General features: G+C 34.0%; 1 protein-coding gene across 1 annotated transcript in view; it reads right to left on the bottom strand.

Moving 5' to 3' along the window:
- Nucleotides 1–767: 767 nt before the first annotated feature.
- RB1 (RB transcriptional corepressor 1) overlaps nucleotides 768–20,056 on the bottom strand; it is a 175,873-nt gene continuing 156,584 nt past the window's right edge. Inside the window, exons 24-27 of the mRNA XM_031961928.1 lie at nucleotides 18,542–18,572; nucleotides 7,904–8,046; nucleotides 7,035–7,084; nucleotides 768–4,103 (exon numbers count right to left, since the gene is read on the bottom strand). Of these exons, the coding sequence (XP_031817788.1) occupies nucleotides 4,030–4,103; nucleotides 7,035–7,084; nucleotides 7,904–8,046; nucleotides 18,542–18,572 (298 nt within the window). The 3' untranslated portion in view covers nucleotides 768–4,029. The remainder of the gene's footprint in view (nucleotides 4,104–7,034; nucleotides 7,085–7,903; nucleotides 8,047–18,541; nucleotides 18,573–20,056) is intronic.

Genomic DNA, 20,056 nt, shown 5'->3' with positions numbered 1-20,056 from the left:
ACCAATAATCAGGGTATTCATTTTACTCTGAGGAACAGCTAGAATTGAGTTTGTTGATTTTCCTTGTATCATCCTTCTACAATTAATATCATACACCACTGAAACAGACTTTGAAAACAATACCTTTATGTTTACACTCCTTAGTATCCGGACTGCAGTTCCTATTCCCCAGAATCCTATATCTAATAAATCAGCACACTTACTCCCCACAGTATTTTGGATCCAAAAATTATTGGGAGGACTCTCTTGATCCAAAAAGATCTCTAATGGATATAATTCTGGTTGCCCCTTGCCAGTCTTTCTTCACTTTTATTTTCTGTGCAGGCATACCTGGGCCTTAAGGTTCCCACCCTTTCAAAGGGTTTTGTATAGCCATGGGAAACAGTATCTTTCCTTCTCGAATGGTTCAAACATTTTTTTTCCAGACGATATTTAGGAGACCAAAGGATGGAATTATTATGAGGGGTTTTACTTTTAAAATTATATTGAGAAGTTGAATTTTTTTTTTTACAACAATAATGAAAGGGAGTTTATTTGATAAAAGAGGTTCCTTAAGAGGTACCTTGATGAAGACATTCATGAATGAATGGAAAAAAGCAATGTACTAAGAAATAAGATAGTCCCTATTACTTGGCCACAATCTTGACACTTGGATAAAAAAAAAAGGAAGTCTTTATTTAACACTATCCCCTCCCCATCTCCAAAATAAGGCAGTCTTTCAGAACACCTTTAAGAGGGCCAACATTTGGTATTTTTTTTTTTTTTTTTTGATGGGAGTAGGAGGGTTTGGCTTATGTGCCAGAGAACACCAAATGGTGGCCACACAAAGTGGATCTGGATAACAGTTTAGGTCCTGGGATGAGCTGCATTCAAGAAGTTACTACTTTAATTCAGATATTCCAAACTTATGACAGGGGCCAGTGATAACAGATCTGCCATTTCATTCAGTGAACCTGATGGTTTTGCTCCTGCCCCCCCCCTTTTTTTATTTAAAACCCAGAACACTTTTATTAACTGCCTTCGACTTCCTTTTCAATTGTTTTAAGAAGACTTTTGTGCATTGTTCTTAAGTTTGTGTTAAAATTCTCCTCTTAGGTTTTATTTAGCAATATTTTAGTGGTAAAAGCCCTCTTAAAATTTTTTGGGACTTTAACAGCAAGGAGAAGGCTATAGGAGAATGAACTCTTATTTTCTGCAGGTGGGAGTAAGACTTTTAAGAGTTTAAGGAGACCATTTTATTTTCTTGTAGCATAAAAGATAAGTCCAGGGGAACTTAGAGTTAAAAATCTTTACCAAACCACTTGTCTACTGTCTTTTAACAATGCTAAAGCATTCTGTTAAAATTAATGTTTCAGTGTAGAAATGGAAAATAGTATGATAATGTTAAGATTGATCTTTACCACAATTAAAAGCTGTTCCATCAAAAATAACTACATAATGATATTGATGATGATGATAATAGCTGTACATAGTATTTTAGAATTTACAAAATACTTTAAAATATTATCTCATTTTATCTTCCCAGCAACTCTGGGAAGCAGAGTTTTAGAGCTGGGGAAACTAAAACAAGACAGAGGTTGAGTGACTTGCCCAAGATCACATAATTTTTGCTGGGTCTGAGATTTGAACTTAGATTTTCCTGATTGGGGAAACTAAAACAAGACAGTGGTTGAGTGACTTGCCCAAGATCATATAATTTTTCCTGTGTCTGAGATAGGATTTGAACTCAGATTTTCCTGATTCTAAGTTCAAGGCTCTATCAAGTATGCTACCTACCTGCATCTACCACACCTAGATCAGACTTCAAGCTTCTACAAATTTCTCTTCTTCACCCTTTTATCTCTTAATTCCAGAGACAAATGATTTTTTTTAAAAAGGAAAGATAATACCACTTATATTATCCAAGTGTACATCTCTACTTATATAAGTTCATGACAATACAAACTTAGAAATGGCCAAGGACGAAAAATCTTCAATTCAAATTATATGACTAAAGGAGCTATAAAAACAAGATACCTTCACATTCTTAAATGATGGCAAAAATTGGGTTAATAGTTTCAGAAAAACATTTAAAAATTAAAAATTCTAATTCTGAGAATTAATCATTCTCACTCATCTCATATAATAAAAAATGCTTCACTTTATCTGCATATTATAGATACACACACATACACTTATGGGACACTGAAGAAAATATTTTGAAGTCTCAATAGCTATTTTATTCTTAAAGTAGCTAGTAATTATAGAAAATAGCAACATACACTTTAAATGTACACTTTAAATCATATGAACAAAGTATCAAGCCATCAGTAAGAGAGATCTGCTGGCACATTTAGGAACTGTACAATGTATATCTCTTAAGTTCCTAAATCTTTAGCGTTTATCCTAATGTAAATATAGCAAAAGTATATGCAAGTCTTTGACTTACAGGCTAAAATGGTCTTCATGAAAGCCATGTAAAAATGAGGAAATCATTTATATTCTAATGCTTTTGTAAGTATATGTGCAACACGGTCAGATACAACATGAAAGTTTAAAATTTAACTGACCATGAAATAAAATTTCATTTCCTAACAAACAGTTCAAATCAGGGTAAGTGAATTTTTAAAAAGGCTCAGGGTATATATACTGATTAAAAGTGATTTCTTCCAAAACCTAGATGAAGCTAATCTTAAATATCATCTATTTTTAATTCTCCACTTTCTAAATAAGTTACCCACACAACATTTTAAATATACCTTTGGGTACCCCAAAAAAGCATTTTTCCACAAAATGTAGATGCTTTGAATTGGAGCAGCTGCATAAAAGTTCACCTCCATAAATGAATGTCTAAATTTTAAGAAGGCTATCCCCAAAAATATCTGTTGAGCTGTAATTTTAGGATGAAATAATGTTTTGTAAAATGCAAAAAAGTGTTAGGTTACCTGGTTTCAATAGTTGAATTAAGAGGAAAATCTAAAGCATAGATGACGTTTAATAGTCATTCTAGAGAATACTTAAGCTTTCCTTATTGGAATTCAATGGAAGAACAATTATCATATGATCCTTTTTTCAGTCAGAAGCATAAAGGTACAGCTTCCCGTGGCTAATAGTGTCGTTAGCATCTATTGTACAATTCATTTCTGTTTTAATTCTTTATGATCCAGAATAAGATTAAAAGTGCACATGGACTATATTTTATGAGGGGCACAGTGTTTACACACATGGCCCTTTTCAAGTACTCAGACCAGTACTTTATTCAGTAATTTAGTTGGTATATGTTGTCAAATGCCCAGCTTTCAAACATAAGTATGATGGAGGACAGAAACAACAAGAATGTTTCCTAGTGCTGAGGTGTGGAACCTGTTATCAGTAGTACGGCAGAATTAGGAATTTATACTTTGCTTTCTGCTTGTACTTATGTTACAAGATTTGCAAAATAAACAGTGTATCAGATTCTAAGAATAAAATAAAGTGTTAATGTATAAAAAAAAATCAGTATTTTTTTTTCAAGTAATTTCTCTAATTTTCAATATCTATTTTGGCTGAAGAGGCAAGATAATAAAAATGAATGAGCAATCAACCAATTTGCATTTGGAAGATGGGAAAATCTTCCCGAGTGTGCCCACATTAAATTAAAAAGAAATACATAAATTAATAAAAGTGGCAGATATCATACACATGCTATATCATAAGGCATAGTATTCAGAAGGATAATGATGGGTGTGTCTGCATTGGTTTTATACCCAATCTGCAAAACACAACATTTTCTTTAGAAATTGAAAAAAATCTCCTACAACTTTAAAGTGGCAATAGTTGCATAAGACACTACATCTTATACAAAACCACTGTTCATACTATGACAACACTGTAAGTAATTCAAGGATCTCACACAAAATGTCCCTAAAAGATTCTCCCCTCAAACTGAAACCTGTATTTATACTATATATGATAGTAAACAAACCAGATTGTATGCTGTTTGGTAAAGGAAAGTCAAATGAACAAAGACGAGAGGCATACACAGTGCTGAGCAAGATCCTGAGAAGATTTTCACTTTTCTTCCTTGCTTGAGGTATCCATGCTATTGTTCATTTTCTGTTTTTGCATTCTTGTACGAGTAGATGCTAAAGAAAAACACAACAAAATCCATTAAGAATGTTAACAGTCTATTTGCTACAGAATACAGATTTATATTGGACCAAACCCAATAAAATACAAAAGCTTAAAGATTTAGATAAACTTCTGGTTTCACACTCCCTAGCCCATCTAATAATTTTTAGATGAATCCAAGAAAGTTGCTTGAGACCCATATAAATTAGATGACCTATCCAAGGACATGGAGCTTTTAGGAGTTAGAAGTGAATTTTGAATCCAAGTTCTTCCTGACTTTGAGCCTTACTTTTAAATAGTGAGCTCTAAGAACTATACCACAGCTGTTTCTAAAAAATAAATACAAGAATAAATAGACTTAAAAAATAACCACCATGTGTTTGTCCCACAGTGAGGCAATGCTAGAACTGAGAATGCGCTACTGTCTCAAACTGTTACCACTCTATTTATAAAGTATGAAGTATAACGAAGTAATTGAGAATGCTAAAAATAAGAACAAGTTACTTTTTATACGTGTGTGTGTGTGTATGTAAGACAGAGAGAGAGAGAAAGAGAGAGAAGGAGAGAGAGAAAGAGGGAGGGAGGAAGGGAGGAAAGGAAAGAAGGAAGGAGGAAGGGAGGAACAGAAGTAGAGAGAAACAGACAGATAGAATCTCCTCTGCTAGAGAACCATATGCAAACTGGCCACTTGAGCCCCATGTCATAAACCAAAGATTTTGGCTTCCTTGGAACTACTGGGCTTGACCTGAAATCACCCCTGAGCAGTGTGCTCTCCTCAAGTTGGTCCTATCTCTGCCCTCCTAAAACCTAAGTTAATCTTACAAAGTTATGACTAGCTACTCCTTGGAGATAAAACTACCTGCCCAAGGATAGCAAAAATTGCTGTCACTTCACAAAGAGTTATTTAAATCCAATAATTGAAACAGTTAAAGAAAAAAACTGAAAATATCAACTGTTAAGAATTGTGCTTGGGGATGAGTTAGTTTTGGCTTTTCTGGAAAAGTACATAAAATGGACTGACTACAATTAGGTGGAGATTTTTTTTTTCCCCCAGAGACCTCAGCATCGTGTGATAACCTTTTTCAGAGTTCATAAGGTTTGAGAAGTATGAAGAATCACAGGAGTTTCTGAGCCACAGGAGTTAAGCCTACTTCTTGGGTAGAATTATTCAGCTGCTTAGTTAGGCTCAGAATACAAAGCCTTTTGACACTGTCCTAAAAAGAGAAGCTTGTTACTCATCTCTAAATGGGTCACCAGGAAATGAATTAACTATAGCAACTTAGTTGTACTTGCAGATCACAATACAGATTTTCACAGAGTATTTTTTGTTTTTAACTGTAACTATGTAACCTCCAAAATTCATTACATGTTAATAAATAGTATATTTATTAAATGGCTTCAAATCTTGCTGAGTTCAAATCTGGACTCAGATACTTAGTAGCTGTGTGAACTTGGCAAGTCACTTAATCTAATTTACCTCAGTTTTCTTATGTGTAAAATAAGCTGGAGAAGGAAATGACAAACCATTCCAGTATTTTTGCCAAGAAAACTTCAAATAACATCAACCAAAAGTCAGATACAATTGAAAAATAACTGAACAACAACATTTGAGAGTTAAAATTCTTAAGAGTACAAGTCAATGCAAAGTACCAAAAGAGATAAAAGTAGACGATTTGAAAAATTTCATTCTATAAAATAATGGAAAGAATAGTTTTGAAAATGATACATTTCAATTCAATGTGTAAAAAAGTTAATATTTTTGTCATTAAATTTTAGTTGATAAAGTTTAAAATTAATTTATTTGATATATGAATTTTAAAACTTAAAAGAATTATTCTAATATATGTTCTTCCAAGAGCTTTACACACTGCATTTCACATGATGATAGATTACTGCAGAATGAATGCTAGAATACCAGCTTACAGAATACCACTATTCTAAAAATGCTGAAAGGCAGCAAAAAAAGTAAATGTCTTCTATATAATAATGATAGCCACATGTTAGTTTTATGTACCTACAATACCATATAGCTAACCAATACTATACCGTATTAATATTCCTGCATAAAAAACTTTTAGAATAAATATAAAAGGGGACAGTTTCAGAAAAATAAAGGATGACTTCTGGTAAATAATACAGTGTAAAGTGACCAAAACCAGAACTAGATTTTATACAAAAACAATATTATAAAGACAAACCATTCTGATAAATTTAGGTACTTTGGTCAATGCAATGACCAACAAAATTTCTTAGGTTTTATGATGAAACATGCTACCCACATCCTGATAGAAAGGGGATGGATTCAGAGAGCATCTTGAGACATATATTTTTGGGTGTAGCCAAATAAAGCAATTTATTTTGTTTGTGTATGTTTCTAACTAGTTTTGGTTTTTTCAACTCAAATGAGAGTGGAGAGACTGTAAGGCAGAGAGAAAGGGGAGGAGTTTCATTGATTGGGGGGAAAAATTAAATAAAAAACATACAGAATAATGATCTTTTTTCTTCTACAAGTAGCATACCTCCCTTTTTACAATAGATATAATTCTAAAAAGTTATGTAAAAATTTATTTTAAAAAATTAGATATGATTTTAAGTATTATAGGGGAATTCCTTTGTATGAGGAATTTCTTAGTAAACATTTTCATAAAGAAAAAGGTCCTCCTTTTACAACTTAAGATTTCTTGGAACTCTCCTTTGCTATTATGACATGTACATGTCAAATATCCCTTGATCACTGAAGACCTATAGGCTCTTTGAGGACAAGTGAAATCTATCTTCCTTGAACCTAGCACAGTAAGTGCTTACTAGATGTTTGCTGAAACACTCTTTAGTTGTCATTCTTATACATATGAATTTTTGTAAGCCAAGTTTTCTAATCTCAATTTCTAAAATTACCATATAGTTGTTTCTCTTTGAGCATCTACAAAGAAATTACATATACTTACTCATTTCTGCAAGTTTTTGTTGAAATTTAGATTCCCCAGGGAGATGTTTGCTGTGAGAAAAAAAAAAAGCAGTATTATCCTATATATATGTATGTATGTACATTTGTAATAGATCATGTTTATATAGTATTTTCTAATTATAGAAAGTATTTTTAAAATATCAATTCATTTGATCCTTACAGTAACTCCATGGTATTTGTATTGTTATTTTATAGTTGAGGAAACTGAAGATTTGAAGATACAGTAATGTACCTAAGATCACAGAGAAAGTCAAAGGTAGATGGGATTCAAATTTCTAGATTTTTATTCTGACCCCAGGACTATCATAGTCCATTGTGTATAGTTTTAACTATACATTTATTGGGTGCTATTATTTTATTTAGTGCATGGATTAATTTTACAAGCTTATGAAAGTAAATCAAATATAAATCTTCCCCAAATCTTGGAGCTACATAATTTTTTTCTAGCAATTTTCATTAAAATATTAATTCAGCTTTTTTTTTTTAAGATTGAATGACTTTATTTTTTAGTGTTAATGAATTGTAAAACTGTAGTAGCATCACAATAGTTATTATTAAATATTCTATTTCTCAAATAAACCATAGTAAAAGGTGATGACACCATTTGTAATATTTCAATTTTTCAAATCTTCATCTATAATCCCATTTAATCTCAAAACAATCCTATGAAATAAGATTAGGGTTTTTTTTCCCCAATAGACAGATAAAGAAATTGAGGCACAGAAAAGGTAACTGTCTTTAAAATAAAACTAGTCAATAGCATATCTCAGAACAAAGGCTCCTCTGATTCTGAGTCCGGTAGCAGAAATTTAGAATGTAGCAGTGTAATTCTAATAGAAAAGTACATACCTTCCATCTGCTTCATCTGCTCCTTCAATATCAAAGCGTAGTTTTTTAAGTGGCTTAGGAGGATTGCTTCCTTCAGCACTTCTCTTGAGCAAACGGTCACTGCTACATACCATCTGGTTTATTTTCTGAAACTTCTCAGAAGTCTATAAATTACAAAATTACTAACAATTTAGTCATTTAAAACCAAAGTTATTCTGATTCTTTTAGCACTTCTCAAGGCAGCAAAGTGATATCTGTAGCAAAGCATGAAACTAGTTTAACTGTTCAGCTTGAAAAAATATGGAAGTATTTAATTATTTTGCCACCTGATCAACATGAAGAGCCTGTCAAAGTTAGGGCATATATTACATGTAACTGTAACTCATCGCCCTCACTTTTATTTCTTATCTCCTTACCCTCATGCCCCATGAAGCTCTTGCTTTTCTTTAGTTTAATGAGTTTTAAACACTTCCCAGAGATTCTCTGGCTCCACACATTTTTGGAATCTTTCCTCATAGTTGTCCTAAAAAACAAGGTGTGCTCCTAACCAAATGGTGTGTGGTATGGACTTAAAACTTAATAAGTTGGAATCATCTGTCTAGTTGTAAATGAAGGTCATAAAGTATATTTTGTCATTCATATCACACTTATCTAATCAATCAATCAATTTCTTATTAAGTTCCTACTTTGTGCCAGGGACTTTGTAAAGGAGCTGGGGATATAATAATATAAATTGCTAGATCTAATAACCTCTTTGCAATTCTTATCTTTTATGACCTCTCTGAGACATAAGACAGTAGTGACTAAATAATCTTATGGAGACAGAATTAATGGACTAGTTTCGAGAACTAAGGGAATGTGAATAGTCAAAGCTGATTTCAACTAGGAATCCTAGTAACTTGAGGATGATTGATGCTTTCAACAGAAATATTTAAGTTAGGAAAAGGGAGAGCTGGGGGTTATAAAAGGTGGGGGGAATAAGCTGTTGTTTTAGACAAATATAAGAAAGAAAAAAAAACAACTGGATAAAGATATGGAATTTTTCTACTCATACATAGCATTTATGTCTGTATCAACATCCCTTAAACACCTATTACGTATAACATTAGATGCAGCAATTAATGAATATCCCCTCATTTTCCAATTCCTTGCTACCACAAAAAAATGTAAATTTTTTTTGTACAAATAAATCCTTTTCTTTTTTCTTTCATCTTTTTGGGATTCAGACCTAGTTAGTGGTGTTGCTGTGTGAAAGATAATGTACACTTTTATGGCCCTGTGGACAGCTAGCTCCAAAATGTTCTCCAGCAACAATGTATTAGTATTTCTGCTTTTCCACCTCTCCTCCAGCATTTGACCATTAACCAACTGGAGAATGGCTCTTATATTTATAAATTTGACTCCATTTCCTACATAGTTGAAAAATGAGAACTTTATTAGAGAAACTTGCTATAATTCCCCCCCACCCAGTTTCCTGCTTTCCTTCTAATTTTAGCTGCATTGATTTTGTTTGTGCAAAATTATTTAATGTAACCAAAACTATTCATTTTACTTCCCATCAGCCTTTTTATATTGTTTGGTCTCCCCTCTTCTGTTATCCATAATTCTGACAGGTAAAATTTTCGATGCTCCTCTAATTTGCTTAGGATATTACCCTTTATATATCTTAATCATGTACCCATTTTGACCTTTTCTTGGGATAGAAAATGGGATAGGGATTTATTCCTAGTTTCTGCCAAACTGCTTTCCAACTATGGTTATTTACTACTATGTATCATGTACTTAATATATTCCATTGATGCAGTCCTCTATTTTTTGGCCAGTATCAGATTGCTTTGATACTTACCACTTAACAGTTTGAAATCTGGTACTGCCAGGCCACCTTTTTTTATCTTTTTTTTCCCCCATGGATTCCCTTTATATTCTTGATCTTTTTTTTCCCCTAGCTCCATAAAAATATTTCTTAGGTGGTATGATTGGCAAGGTACTGAATAAGTAAATTAATTTACAGAGTTTTGTCATTTTTATTATGTTGGTGTAGGATACTCACAAACAATGAATATTTTTCTAATTGTTTAGCTCTATCTTTATTTGTGTGAAAAGTATTTTATAATTGTGTTCAAATAGTTCTTGGGTTTGTCTTGGTAGGAAAAGTACTAAAATGTTACATTTTCTGCATTTATTTTAAGTGAAATTTTTATGTCCCTTAAGACTCATTTTCCTGACTTCAAATCTGACCTCATATGTACACTAACTGTATGACCCTGGGTAAGTCACTTCTGTTTGCCTTAGTTCCTCATCTGAAAAATGAGCTGGAGAAGGAATTGGCAAACCACTCCAGTTTTTGCTAAGAAAACTTCCAAAGGGGTACAAAGAGTCTGATAAGACTGAAAGAACTGAAAAACAACAAAGATAGGCCTGCTATCTCCCTATCACTTTAGTGATAGCAGTTATAGGCTATCTTCCTTTTATCTCTTTCCCCTGAATTGCTTTATCTATTTCAACTATTCAGAATTAAATGCAGACTATTTGATAAATTCTTAACTTGTCTCAATATTTAATTCTTCAAAAAGTAAAGAAAGCTGCAATAGAAAATTTTATTCTGAATCTGATTCTGATCAACAATGGAGAAATACTTGGTGAACTAAGAGCTCTGTTAAGAAAGGATCAGTATTCTTCAAGTTTATAGCAAATAAGAATATTATGTGCCAGGAATAGTCTGACTAGTATCTAGTATCCTGTATCTTAGAAGTACAGACTTCAAAGAGTTCAGAAAATCCTGAGACTCTAAAAAGGAGATCAACTTAAGAGATCTCTCTTCGAACAAAATTGTGGGGACAATTCTTCCCACAGTCTATATTTTAGACATTGACTTCATTGCATTCCCTCCTCCTGATAGGAATTCAGGACACATCTCTAGCCAGTTAAAACTTTCTTCTCATTTAAAGACCAACTCAGATACTGGCTCCTTTACAACAATTTCTCTTCCTCAAATTTTCATAGTCTTCTGTCTCCATTTTTCTTTTACATTTATATTCTATCTTATATCATATTTAAGCATAGCTTCTTTTCTCTATGAAATTACAAACTCTTTGGGGTCAGAGATTGCTTATATTGTTTGACACCAAAACACATTTTACATAATATAGTCTTAATAAACATTTGTTGAAGGAGAAAGAAATAGGAAAGATAAGACTAAAGAGCCTGATATGATTAAATCAGGAGCTCCTTGATGAATTTAAATTTTCAAAGAATTGAGAGAGATGTGCAAATGAAGGGGAAACTGAGGAACCAAAGAAAGTTGATTAATGAATCCATGTCATCCTGGAATATGTTCTGCAGTAGAGTGTGGCAGAAATCTAGCCTCAGCTCTGTTCTGTTCAACATTTTAAATAATATATAATATAAGTAATAACATAGGCTATAGTGAATATAAGAGTGGAAAATCCTCTAATAATTGTGTCAGAAGACTTAAAGTCCAATGTGAGCATTATGATGAATGCTAAGGACAACAAAATGGTCCTTTAAGCTATGCTGACATATATTTCTTTATGGAAAGGAAAGAATTCCTGCTTAGCGTGGATGGAAAGATAACTGGGAGAAGGTAGAACTAGTCATTTTCTTTTTTGCTTCTGTTTACTATGGAAAATTATATTCATGAAAGTAAAAATAAGGGAAAAAGTGATTAACAGAATTGAAAAGCTATGATCAATGGGAAGATGGTAAAATGTATTAGTAACCTTCAAGAAATTCAATAGGTCTCATATAAACTATATTCTAGCATATTATAAGTAGATGTGAGTGGAATCACTCTGATATTTTTGAAGAAATGTGGTGAAAGACAGAAACATAGTTTTACAATATTTGAAGTAGGTGAACACTATTCTCATTTTTAAAAAATAAAGCCAGTACTTTAGAATATTGAGTTTTAAGTTTGATTTCAATTCTGGTAAAAATATATTCTAGAATGAATTATATTAAAGGATCAATTTGTGAGTATGTAGAAAGATATATCTATGCTGGCTCCTAGTGATAAGCGATCACTAGGAGCCAGCATAGATATATTAAGAATAATCATGCTTCAGTAACCTACTTTGCTTTTTTGACAGAATTATGACTATTTTATTATTGACTATTATATTAAGGGAATGTGATGGACATAGTATATCTGCCCTGTAGGAAGGTATTAATAAAGTCTCTCCAATATCATTGTTTGCAATGATAGTTTGAACCAGTTGATCAATTAGAACCAAAGAATGTTGATTAATGAATACATGTCACCCTGGAAGGAATTCTGTAGTAGTGTTGCAGGGATTTATCCTTGGTCTTTTTCTTTTCAACATTTTTAATGATGACTTGAGTAGAATCATACATAGAATGCTTAATAAATTTACGAATTCAACAATTCAAGTGCTATTTCTGAAGCACAAGCTTCACCATATCATTTCTCTGCTCAACAAACTCAGTGACCTTCTAGAATCAAATATAAAATTGTGTCTGGAATCCAAGTGTTGTTGTTCAGTTGTATCTGATTTTTTGTGACCTACATTTGGCTGGATTTTTTGTTTGTTTGATTGTTTTGTGGCAAAGCTACTGGAGTGGTTAGCCATTTCCTTCTTCAGCTAATTTTACATATGAAGAAACTGAGGCAAAAAGAGTTAAGTATTGTGCACAGGGTCACCCAGCTGAGTGAGTGTCTGAGGCCACTTAAACTCAACAAGATGAGTTTCCCTGATTCCAAGCTGGTTGGCCCTTGACAGTGGTTCTAACCTACTTTTCTCAAGGTTATTATATGTGACTTCCTTTCCAGTCAAACTACCCCTCCCTACTGTTCTACCCAGGAAATTGCATCTTCTGCTCCCATACATACCTTTGCATAGGTTATCTCCTCTCCTTAATTTTCATTCTCTCTTTATCTTTGCTTCTTAAAATCTCTAGTTTCCTCCAAAGCCCAGCTCAAACACCATCTTCTCTTCTGGTTTCCCCAGTAGACCACATTTCCTTATTAAAATGACTTTTTTACTTATTTTGCATGTCTTTTGTATATAATTACACAAAAAATTTTTTTTCTCTATTAGAATGTAAATTCTGTGAGGGCAAGAACTGTTTAATTTTTGTTTTTGTGCCACAGGGAAACTGCTTACTGACAGATTGTTGGCTTAGATGAGAGCAAAACTTCTTATACGGTGGACTGTGAGAACTGAATGTGGAGAGTCACAAAAAATTTGGTACCAATAAAAGACTTCTGAACACGACCAAAAATTAATTCAAAATCAAACACATAATGAATCCAAGGTGTTTTTGGCAGTGCTTGCCTGTATTGCATTCTGCAACTTGATTGCAGCCTTGGCTCTAAACAGATATATGTACTTTGCACTACATATGCACGAACACTACCAGAAATATCCTGACTCAGATTTAAGACAGGGTCACTTAAAATTTTGTCATGAATGGGAAAAGTGTAAGAAGTCTTGGATTGCACAATAGAGAGATTGATTTGAAGTCATTTCATATGAGAAAGGTCTACAATTCTAATAATTGTGAATTTAAATATGTCCACAAGTGTGATATAGTGGATTAAAAAAAGGCAATATGAACTTAGGTCATATCAGCATAAATATTATGTCCAGAATCAAGGAAGTGATAATCTTATTGTATTATGGCCAGTCAAACCACTGGAGTACTGTGTCCAGTTGTGTCCAGTTCTGTAAAATGTATTTCCAAAAGGATAGTGACAAATTTGAGGCTAAGAAGAATTGGCTCAAGTTTTATGTCAAAGTTGCCTTTTAATGGGGTGACCAGCTCCTCCAATTGTCCTATTTCGTAATTCTGCCTTAGGTTATGACCATCTCCTCTTAATGGTTGAGATAAAGGTTTTATAGACATTCCTTAATGTCATTAGAATATCAGTAACCTCCTTCTATTAGGTTATCCCCACCTAGGTCCCTCCATTGTTGTTATTCCATAAAAGGCACCCTGCCCAGAGACTTGGGGCTAGACTCTTTGAGATGATAGTCTCCTCTAGCCCTGGGATCAACATGGATCCCAGTATTTCTCTCCATTTAATAAACTATTGAATTGGTCTCTAATCTCTGTCTTGCTCAGTTTCTTTTGACATTACATTTGGAGGCCCCAGCGAGATGATTAGAAAATAAGCAGGATTAGACATGAGACTTTCGGGTCTCTGTCTTGGGCGGGGTGGCTGTGAATCTGAATTCTTGGCCTGGAGAGGTTGGGCCCTCCTGGATTTCTTTACAGAGCCTCCGGGAAAGAGAGCAGTTTCCAGCAGCAAAAGCCTGATGGTAGACAACCCCATTTCGGTCACAAGAGAGTAAGTTTGTCTGGGTACCTTTTAGGGTACCATCTGGTTATGTTTTAAGACTTGTTTTGTTTGTTTGGTTTGGTTGATTAGTGAATAACCGGATTAACCGGACACGGTTGCACGGTTGTACGGTTGTCACTTGGGGTGCCCTTTTTGGGGGAGCCATTTGCTTGGTTGATGAGTGGCCTACTGGACGTGGGGGTCGCTACTGGAGTGTGATCTAGACACTCTGCCACCTCAAAACTCTTTTCCTGGAGCAGATGCTTTGCTTGAGGAAACTCTTTCTGTCCAACTCTCTTCCAGAGACAAAGGCCCATCCTTTGCATCTCAATGCATTTCTAAGAGAGGTCCTCCCACTTCTTCCATCGAGTAGGAAGTATATAAATTTGAAAATGGGACTCATTTTCCTTGCTTGGGTCATCCTGTGTTAGAGTAATGCCGGCCCCTTCCGTTTTTGCATGCTCAGAGGGCTATCTACAAAGACTGGGGGTTTTAAAAAACGCCATTTGGTTTGGCTTTAATGTTAGTGTCCTACTGAATGTCGTAATTGTGCAGTCTAAGTGTGACCAGTGTTCTGTATGTCTTGTATGTTATTAGACAGTCTAGTTGTGCTCTGTGTTCTATGTGATTTTTGTGAAATTGTTTGTAATTTGTTTGTCTGTTTCGGTAACTTAAGAGCTCAGTTAAATTTAAGAACAATGATCAAATTTGGGAATTGGTTATTTCAATACTGAACTCCAGCTGGTGAAAACATTTGATTAGGAATTTAAAGATGATTCTAAATTTGGGAAATGAATTGGTTATCCTTAAGTATAAGATCTTAAAGGAACAATAGCTTGTTAAAGAAGTTCTGTTAACCTGCCTGAAAGAGATCATGTGCCCCTAATTTTACCTAAAGTATGTAACAAGGACTTTTCTGAAAGCTTCATCCCTGGCCAAGCTGGGCTTAGGAGAAGTCCATTGGCAATAATGGCCACATGGGGCCAGAAGGAGAGAAAAAAACTATGTTGTTTTATTATTTGAAATGAGATAGAAATAGATTATATGCTTTAAATCCAGCTCTGCTGGACATGTAGGTTTTATGGGATTCCCCCACCCACCCAGTGATTTCTGCTACTTTAAATGTTGGGTGGGAGTAGGGATCTTTTGTAAAGATTTAAACTCTTCCCCCCACTGCTGCTACTTCAGCTATAGGAGCCATTTAGTTACCCTGGAGTGAAATTTAGTGCGACTTTGCTCCCCCCCCCCCCTTCCAATCTGGTTATGTGTAATCACTATATCCTAAATACTTGAGCAAATAAGTATTTAGTCTGGTCATCTATTGGTTACTAGATATTGTGTCTGGATATTCAAGTTTTTTTAAGGTTTTTAACTAATGAGAGGCCACATCTTGTAGCAGTCCTTGTGGACCGGTTTTTCTATCTCAGACTGTTCTAACTTTTCTTTGTTAGACTTGTTTTTATTTCTAGATTTGGTCAATTGCAGATATACTGACTTGCTTCTGGGACCCAGATCAAACCTTTGTTTGTCAGCTCCCCACACTACAGACCCATCCCCCTCGCAGACTGAACATGGTCCCTGTTCAGCTTGAAGAAGCAATTGACAGCATCGCCCACTTTTCCTGATGTAATTCGGACTGATGGGGGGAGTGGGAAAGTGGTCGACTTGTTAGAATTTTCACTGTATTACTGTGCTGTGTTTAAGACTTTGGATAGAAATTGTTAAACTTGTGTAACTATTGCTGTTATGTTTGAGGGACTTTTAGTCTGTTATGTATATGCTTATGTGTATGATTTATATGTGGGATGGTCATTTGATAATTCCTTTCCAAAAGAAAAAAAAGAGAGGAGAAGAAATAGGAAATTGGGAAAATTGGTACCTTGCTAGTTCAGATTTAATTGGAAGTTGGGAAAACTGGTATCTTGCTAGTTCAGATTTAATTGGAAGTCCTTTACTCCTTGCTTAAATTTACTAGACTACGATACTACGATTTGCTGGTTGTACTTTTTTAACTTGGAAATCCCTTATTCTGTTGGAATTGCCCTGGCAGACTCAGTTTTGGGGATTATTTTTTAGAAACAACCAGAAATTGGATACCTTCTTGGAACTGGCAGTCTCTCTAAGCTGTTTCTCCACTCCTTTTACCCCGGGTCTTTAATTAGTAGTTCAGCGTACTTAAAAGGACCTTGTTGATATCGAGGCCTCTAAAAGTTTGGGGTTTGCCTGCCTTGGTCTAACTGTGCATAATCTGCTCAGAAATCTGTTTTCTAGTGGCAGCCCTGTTTGTTCCTCTGGGCAGGACAGGTGGACCTGCTCCAAGCCTCACCTCCTCCCCTGGAGCCGGCCCTCTGAATGGGCAACACAACTGCCTTGAGCCTGCTGCTCTCTGTAAGCAGAGGCCAAGTCATGCACAAATGACCACAGCTGTCCATATGCTCCCCAACTGCAGAGGATCTGACAATTGATTGTCAGAAATAATTGAAATAAGGAACTTTGTGTATTGCTGATTAATTCTGGGGTTATCAGGGAGAGACTTGATCTTGCCATAAGTCCTTGCATTGGTCTAGCTTTATTTTGATTTTTATTTACTTCACATAGGGTTGTTCAAATTATAGTGCTAAGGCCTTCTAGAGGAAGGTAATTCAAAGATTTGAACAGTTCCAAGAGAAAAAGGAGGGAATGTAATGATAAATGTCACTTTTAATGGGGTGACCAGCTCCTCCAATTGTCCTATTTCGTAATTCTGCCTTAGGTTATGACCATCCCCTCTTAATGGTTGAGATAAAGGTTTTATAGACATTCCTTAATGTCATTAGAATATCAGTAACCTCCTTCTATTAGGTTATCCCCACCTAGGTCCCTCCATTGTTGTTATTCCATAAAAGGCTCCCTGCCCAGAGACCTGGGGCTAGACTCTTTGAGATGATAGTCTCTCCTCTAGCCCTGGGATCAACATAGACCCCATATTTCTCTCCATTTAATAAATTATTGAATTGGTCTCTAATCTCTGTCTTGCTCAGTTTCTTTGGCATTACACAAGAAACTATTGATATTTTACCTAGAAAAAAACTTAGAGCAGATAAAATAAATATTTTGAGCTACTGAAGGGATGTCATGTAGAAAAATAACTAAACTTATTTTACTAAGTTCCAGAAATCAAGACAAGGACCACTGGGTGGCAGTTAAGAGGAAAAGAGGAGGAAAACTTATTACCAATTAGAAATTATCTAAAAACAAAAGGTTTAGCAATTGTCAATGCTGAAAAATTACCCATTTACCTTGTAAATAAAAAGGTATAATTAAAAAAAAAAAAAAAGAAATTATCCAAAAATGGAATACGCTTTCATAAGGACTATAGGGATTTCTCTCACTAGAAGTCTAGACCATTAGTCTGGGGTGATCTAGACTAGAGTCATCCTTTTGGATAAAGATTGGAACTAGTTTAATTTTAAGACCCCTTCTAAATTTACAGTTTTCTTATTTTCTTAGCAAATCAATGTTCTAGAAGGGACAGGAAAAGCTGGAGAGTAACAAGCTCAGAAACTAAGATTTGGGAAATTGGTAAGAACTAGAATGAATTAGATGACACTGAAAAGACTTTTCAGAAGCTTAAATAGCATGGGAGAAAAATGTAAAGATAACTAAAAGCATACTATCAATTAGAGAATGGATGAACCAATAAATGGTCTATAAATATAATGGAATACCACTGCAATATAAGAAATGATGGAGGAGATAGTTTCCAAGAAACCTAGGAAGACTTATAAACTGATACATAGTGAAGTGAGTAGAAATAGGAGAGTAATTTATATATCAACAACATTGTTAAAGAGAGACAAAAACTTTGAAATAGTCAAGAATTCTGATTAGTATGATTTCAAAGGACCCCAGCTCAACCTTGTTACCCATCTCTTGAGAAAGATATGATGGCCCTATGGTACAGTTGTAAATAAGTTTTATGGATATGGCCAGTGTGAGAATTTGTTTTGTTTGATTATATATATTTGTGGGTTTTTTTTAAAGGAAAAAAAAATGAAGGAGGAATTTCATTTCTATTTATTGGAGAGAAAACAGAACATTAATTAAAAGAAAAGTGGTGCTATGTGGATTCGATATTTTGTTATATTAGTGTAAAATTTGAGAAATCAAAGTCTCTGGCAATTTGGACCACAAGTATAAGATAAATTACTTTTAGATTCAAAAAGATATAGCAAACTTTTCTGAATTTTTAATCTTGGGTTACAGAGAACTTTCAAATTTTATGTAATACATATGACAGGAATTTGAATTTATCATTTTCAAAGAAAACTATAATTTTATGCAAATAAAATACTTACACTAAATGATTCACCAATTGAAACCAAAATTCTGTTAAGATAAAATGAAACAGATTAATTAGCTTGAGACTATAAACACAATGACAATTTGATACAAACATATTGTTCTAAATATTAAGTTTATTAAAACCAAGATTTCTCTGAATCCTATATACTGAAAAGCTATTCTCATTATGAATAATAGCAATAAAGGTGCCTAATTTTCTCCCATATTATGAAAATGTGTTAGATTTTTCATGGTAGAGTGTTACTCTGAGCCATTAGTTTACAGGAACACTAATAATAATAGCGAACACATAGTGCTTTGAGTTTCCATAGCACTTTATATATATATATGATTTCATTTGATTCTCATAATTGATTTATGTGATTTTATAGATGATAAACAGACTCAGAAACTGAAAGACTTGCCTATAGTCACATGGCTAGTAAGATTCTGAGGCAAACTTTATACTTAGATATTTTCCTGACTCCAAGGCCTACACTCTATCTACTACACTAACTACTAACTGACTCTTGGAATCCTAAGATATTATTACAAAGAATATCTCATGATGAAAGAAAAGAATACTAAATTTTATATGAGCAAAGAGTCAAATGAACAAATAGAATTTCTTCTAATAAATCACCTATATTTCTATCATATAAAAAAACCAAGTCAAGTCTAACTGTAGCTTTTTGTCTTAAGAGATATATTCTGATTTTTCTAGCAGGTATTGCAACTATAATAAAAAGTGATGCATGGTAAAAGGCATCTGATACTTTACTATGTCTTTAGCAAATATTACTTTCCATTTTCACTTGTAAAAATGGTTCATGATCAGAATGACAAACTTAAGATAATACATTATTATGTAAATTGTTAAAGAAGGCCTGTATTATTTTCCATATAGGTTTTGAATTCAATGTATTTATTGGAATTTAATTCTTTGAAAACTGGTAACTCAGCAGAATATTGCATATGGTGCTGGGTAGGGTCAATGCATTTGATTTTAATAGGAAAATTAAAAAAAAAATCTTTGTTACCACAGAAGGCTTACTAAGGGAATGTTAGAGGAGAGGGAAGGAGTATCTCCCCTTCTCTCCACCAAAAAATCCTTTGAACAGACACTTGAGTTTACCAAGGAAAACAAAACATACCATTATTAGTGTAGAATGACTCATTACTATCATTTAAAAATCACTGACTTAGAACTAATTTGCATTAAGACTTTACAAGTTTATTAATGAGACATAGTTCCTGCCCTTTAGGAAGGCAGTATGATGGAGTAAAAAGGGCACTGGACTAGATTTCAGGAGGACAAGGCCAAAGCCTTGGTTCTAGGTTTTATGTTAATTAGTTTAGTGACCTTGGACAAGACATTTCTCCAGCTTCAATGGTTGGACCAAGTGATCTTGAAAATACTTTCTAGCTCTAATAGCCTATGATTTTATGAACTTACAATATAAGGGAGAAAATATCAATGCTACTACTTGTAGGGCAGCTGGCCAAATGAAAACTAAATAAATGATACA

The sequence above is a fragment of the Sarcophilus harrisii genome, chromosome 3, assembly GCF_902635505.1.
Source record: "Sarcophilus harrisii chromosome 3, mSarHar1.11, whole genome shotgun sequence".
In the NCBI taxonomy this organism is placed as follows: domain Eukaryota; kingdom Metazoa; phylum Chordata; class Mammalia; order Dasyuromorphia; family Dasyuridae; genus Sarcophilus; species Sarcophilus harrisii.
The sequence above is the reverse complement of the archived record's forward strand: the minus strand, read 5'-3'. Positions and strand labels throughout refer to the sequence as shown.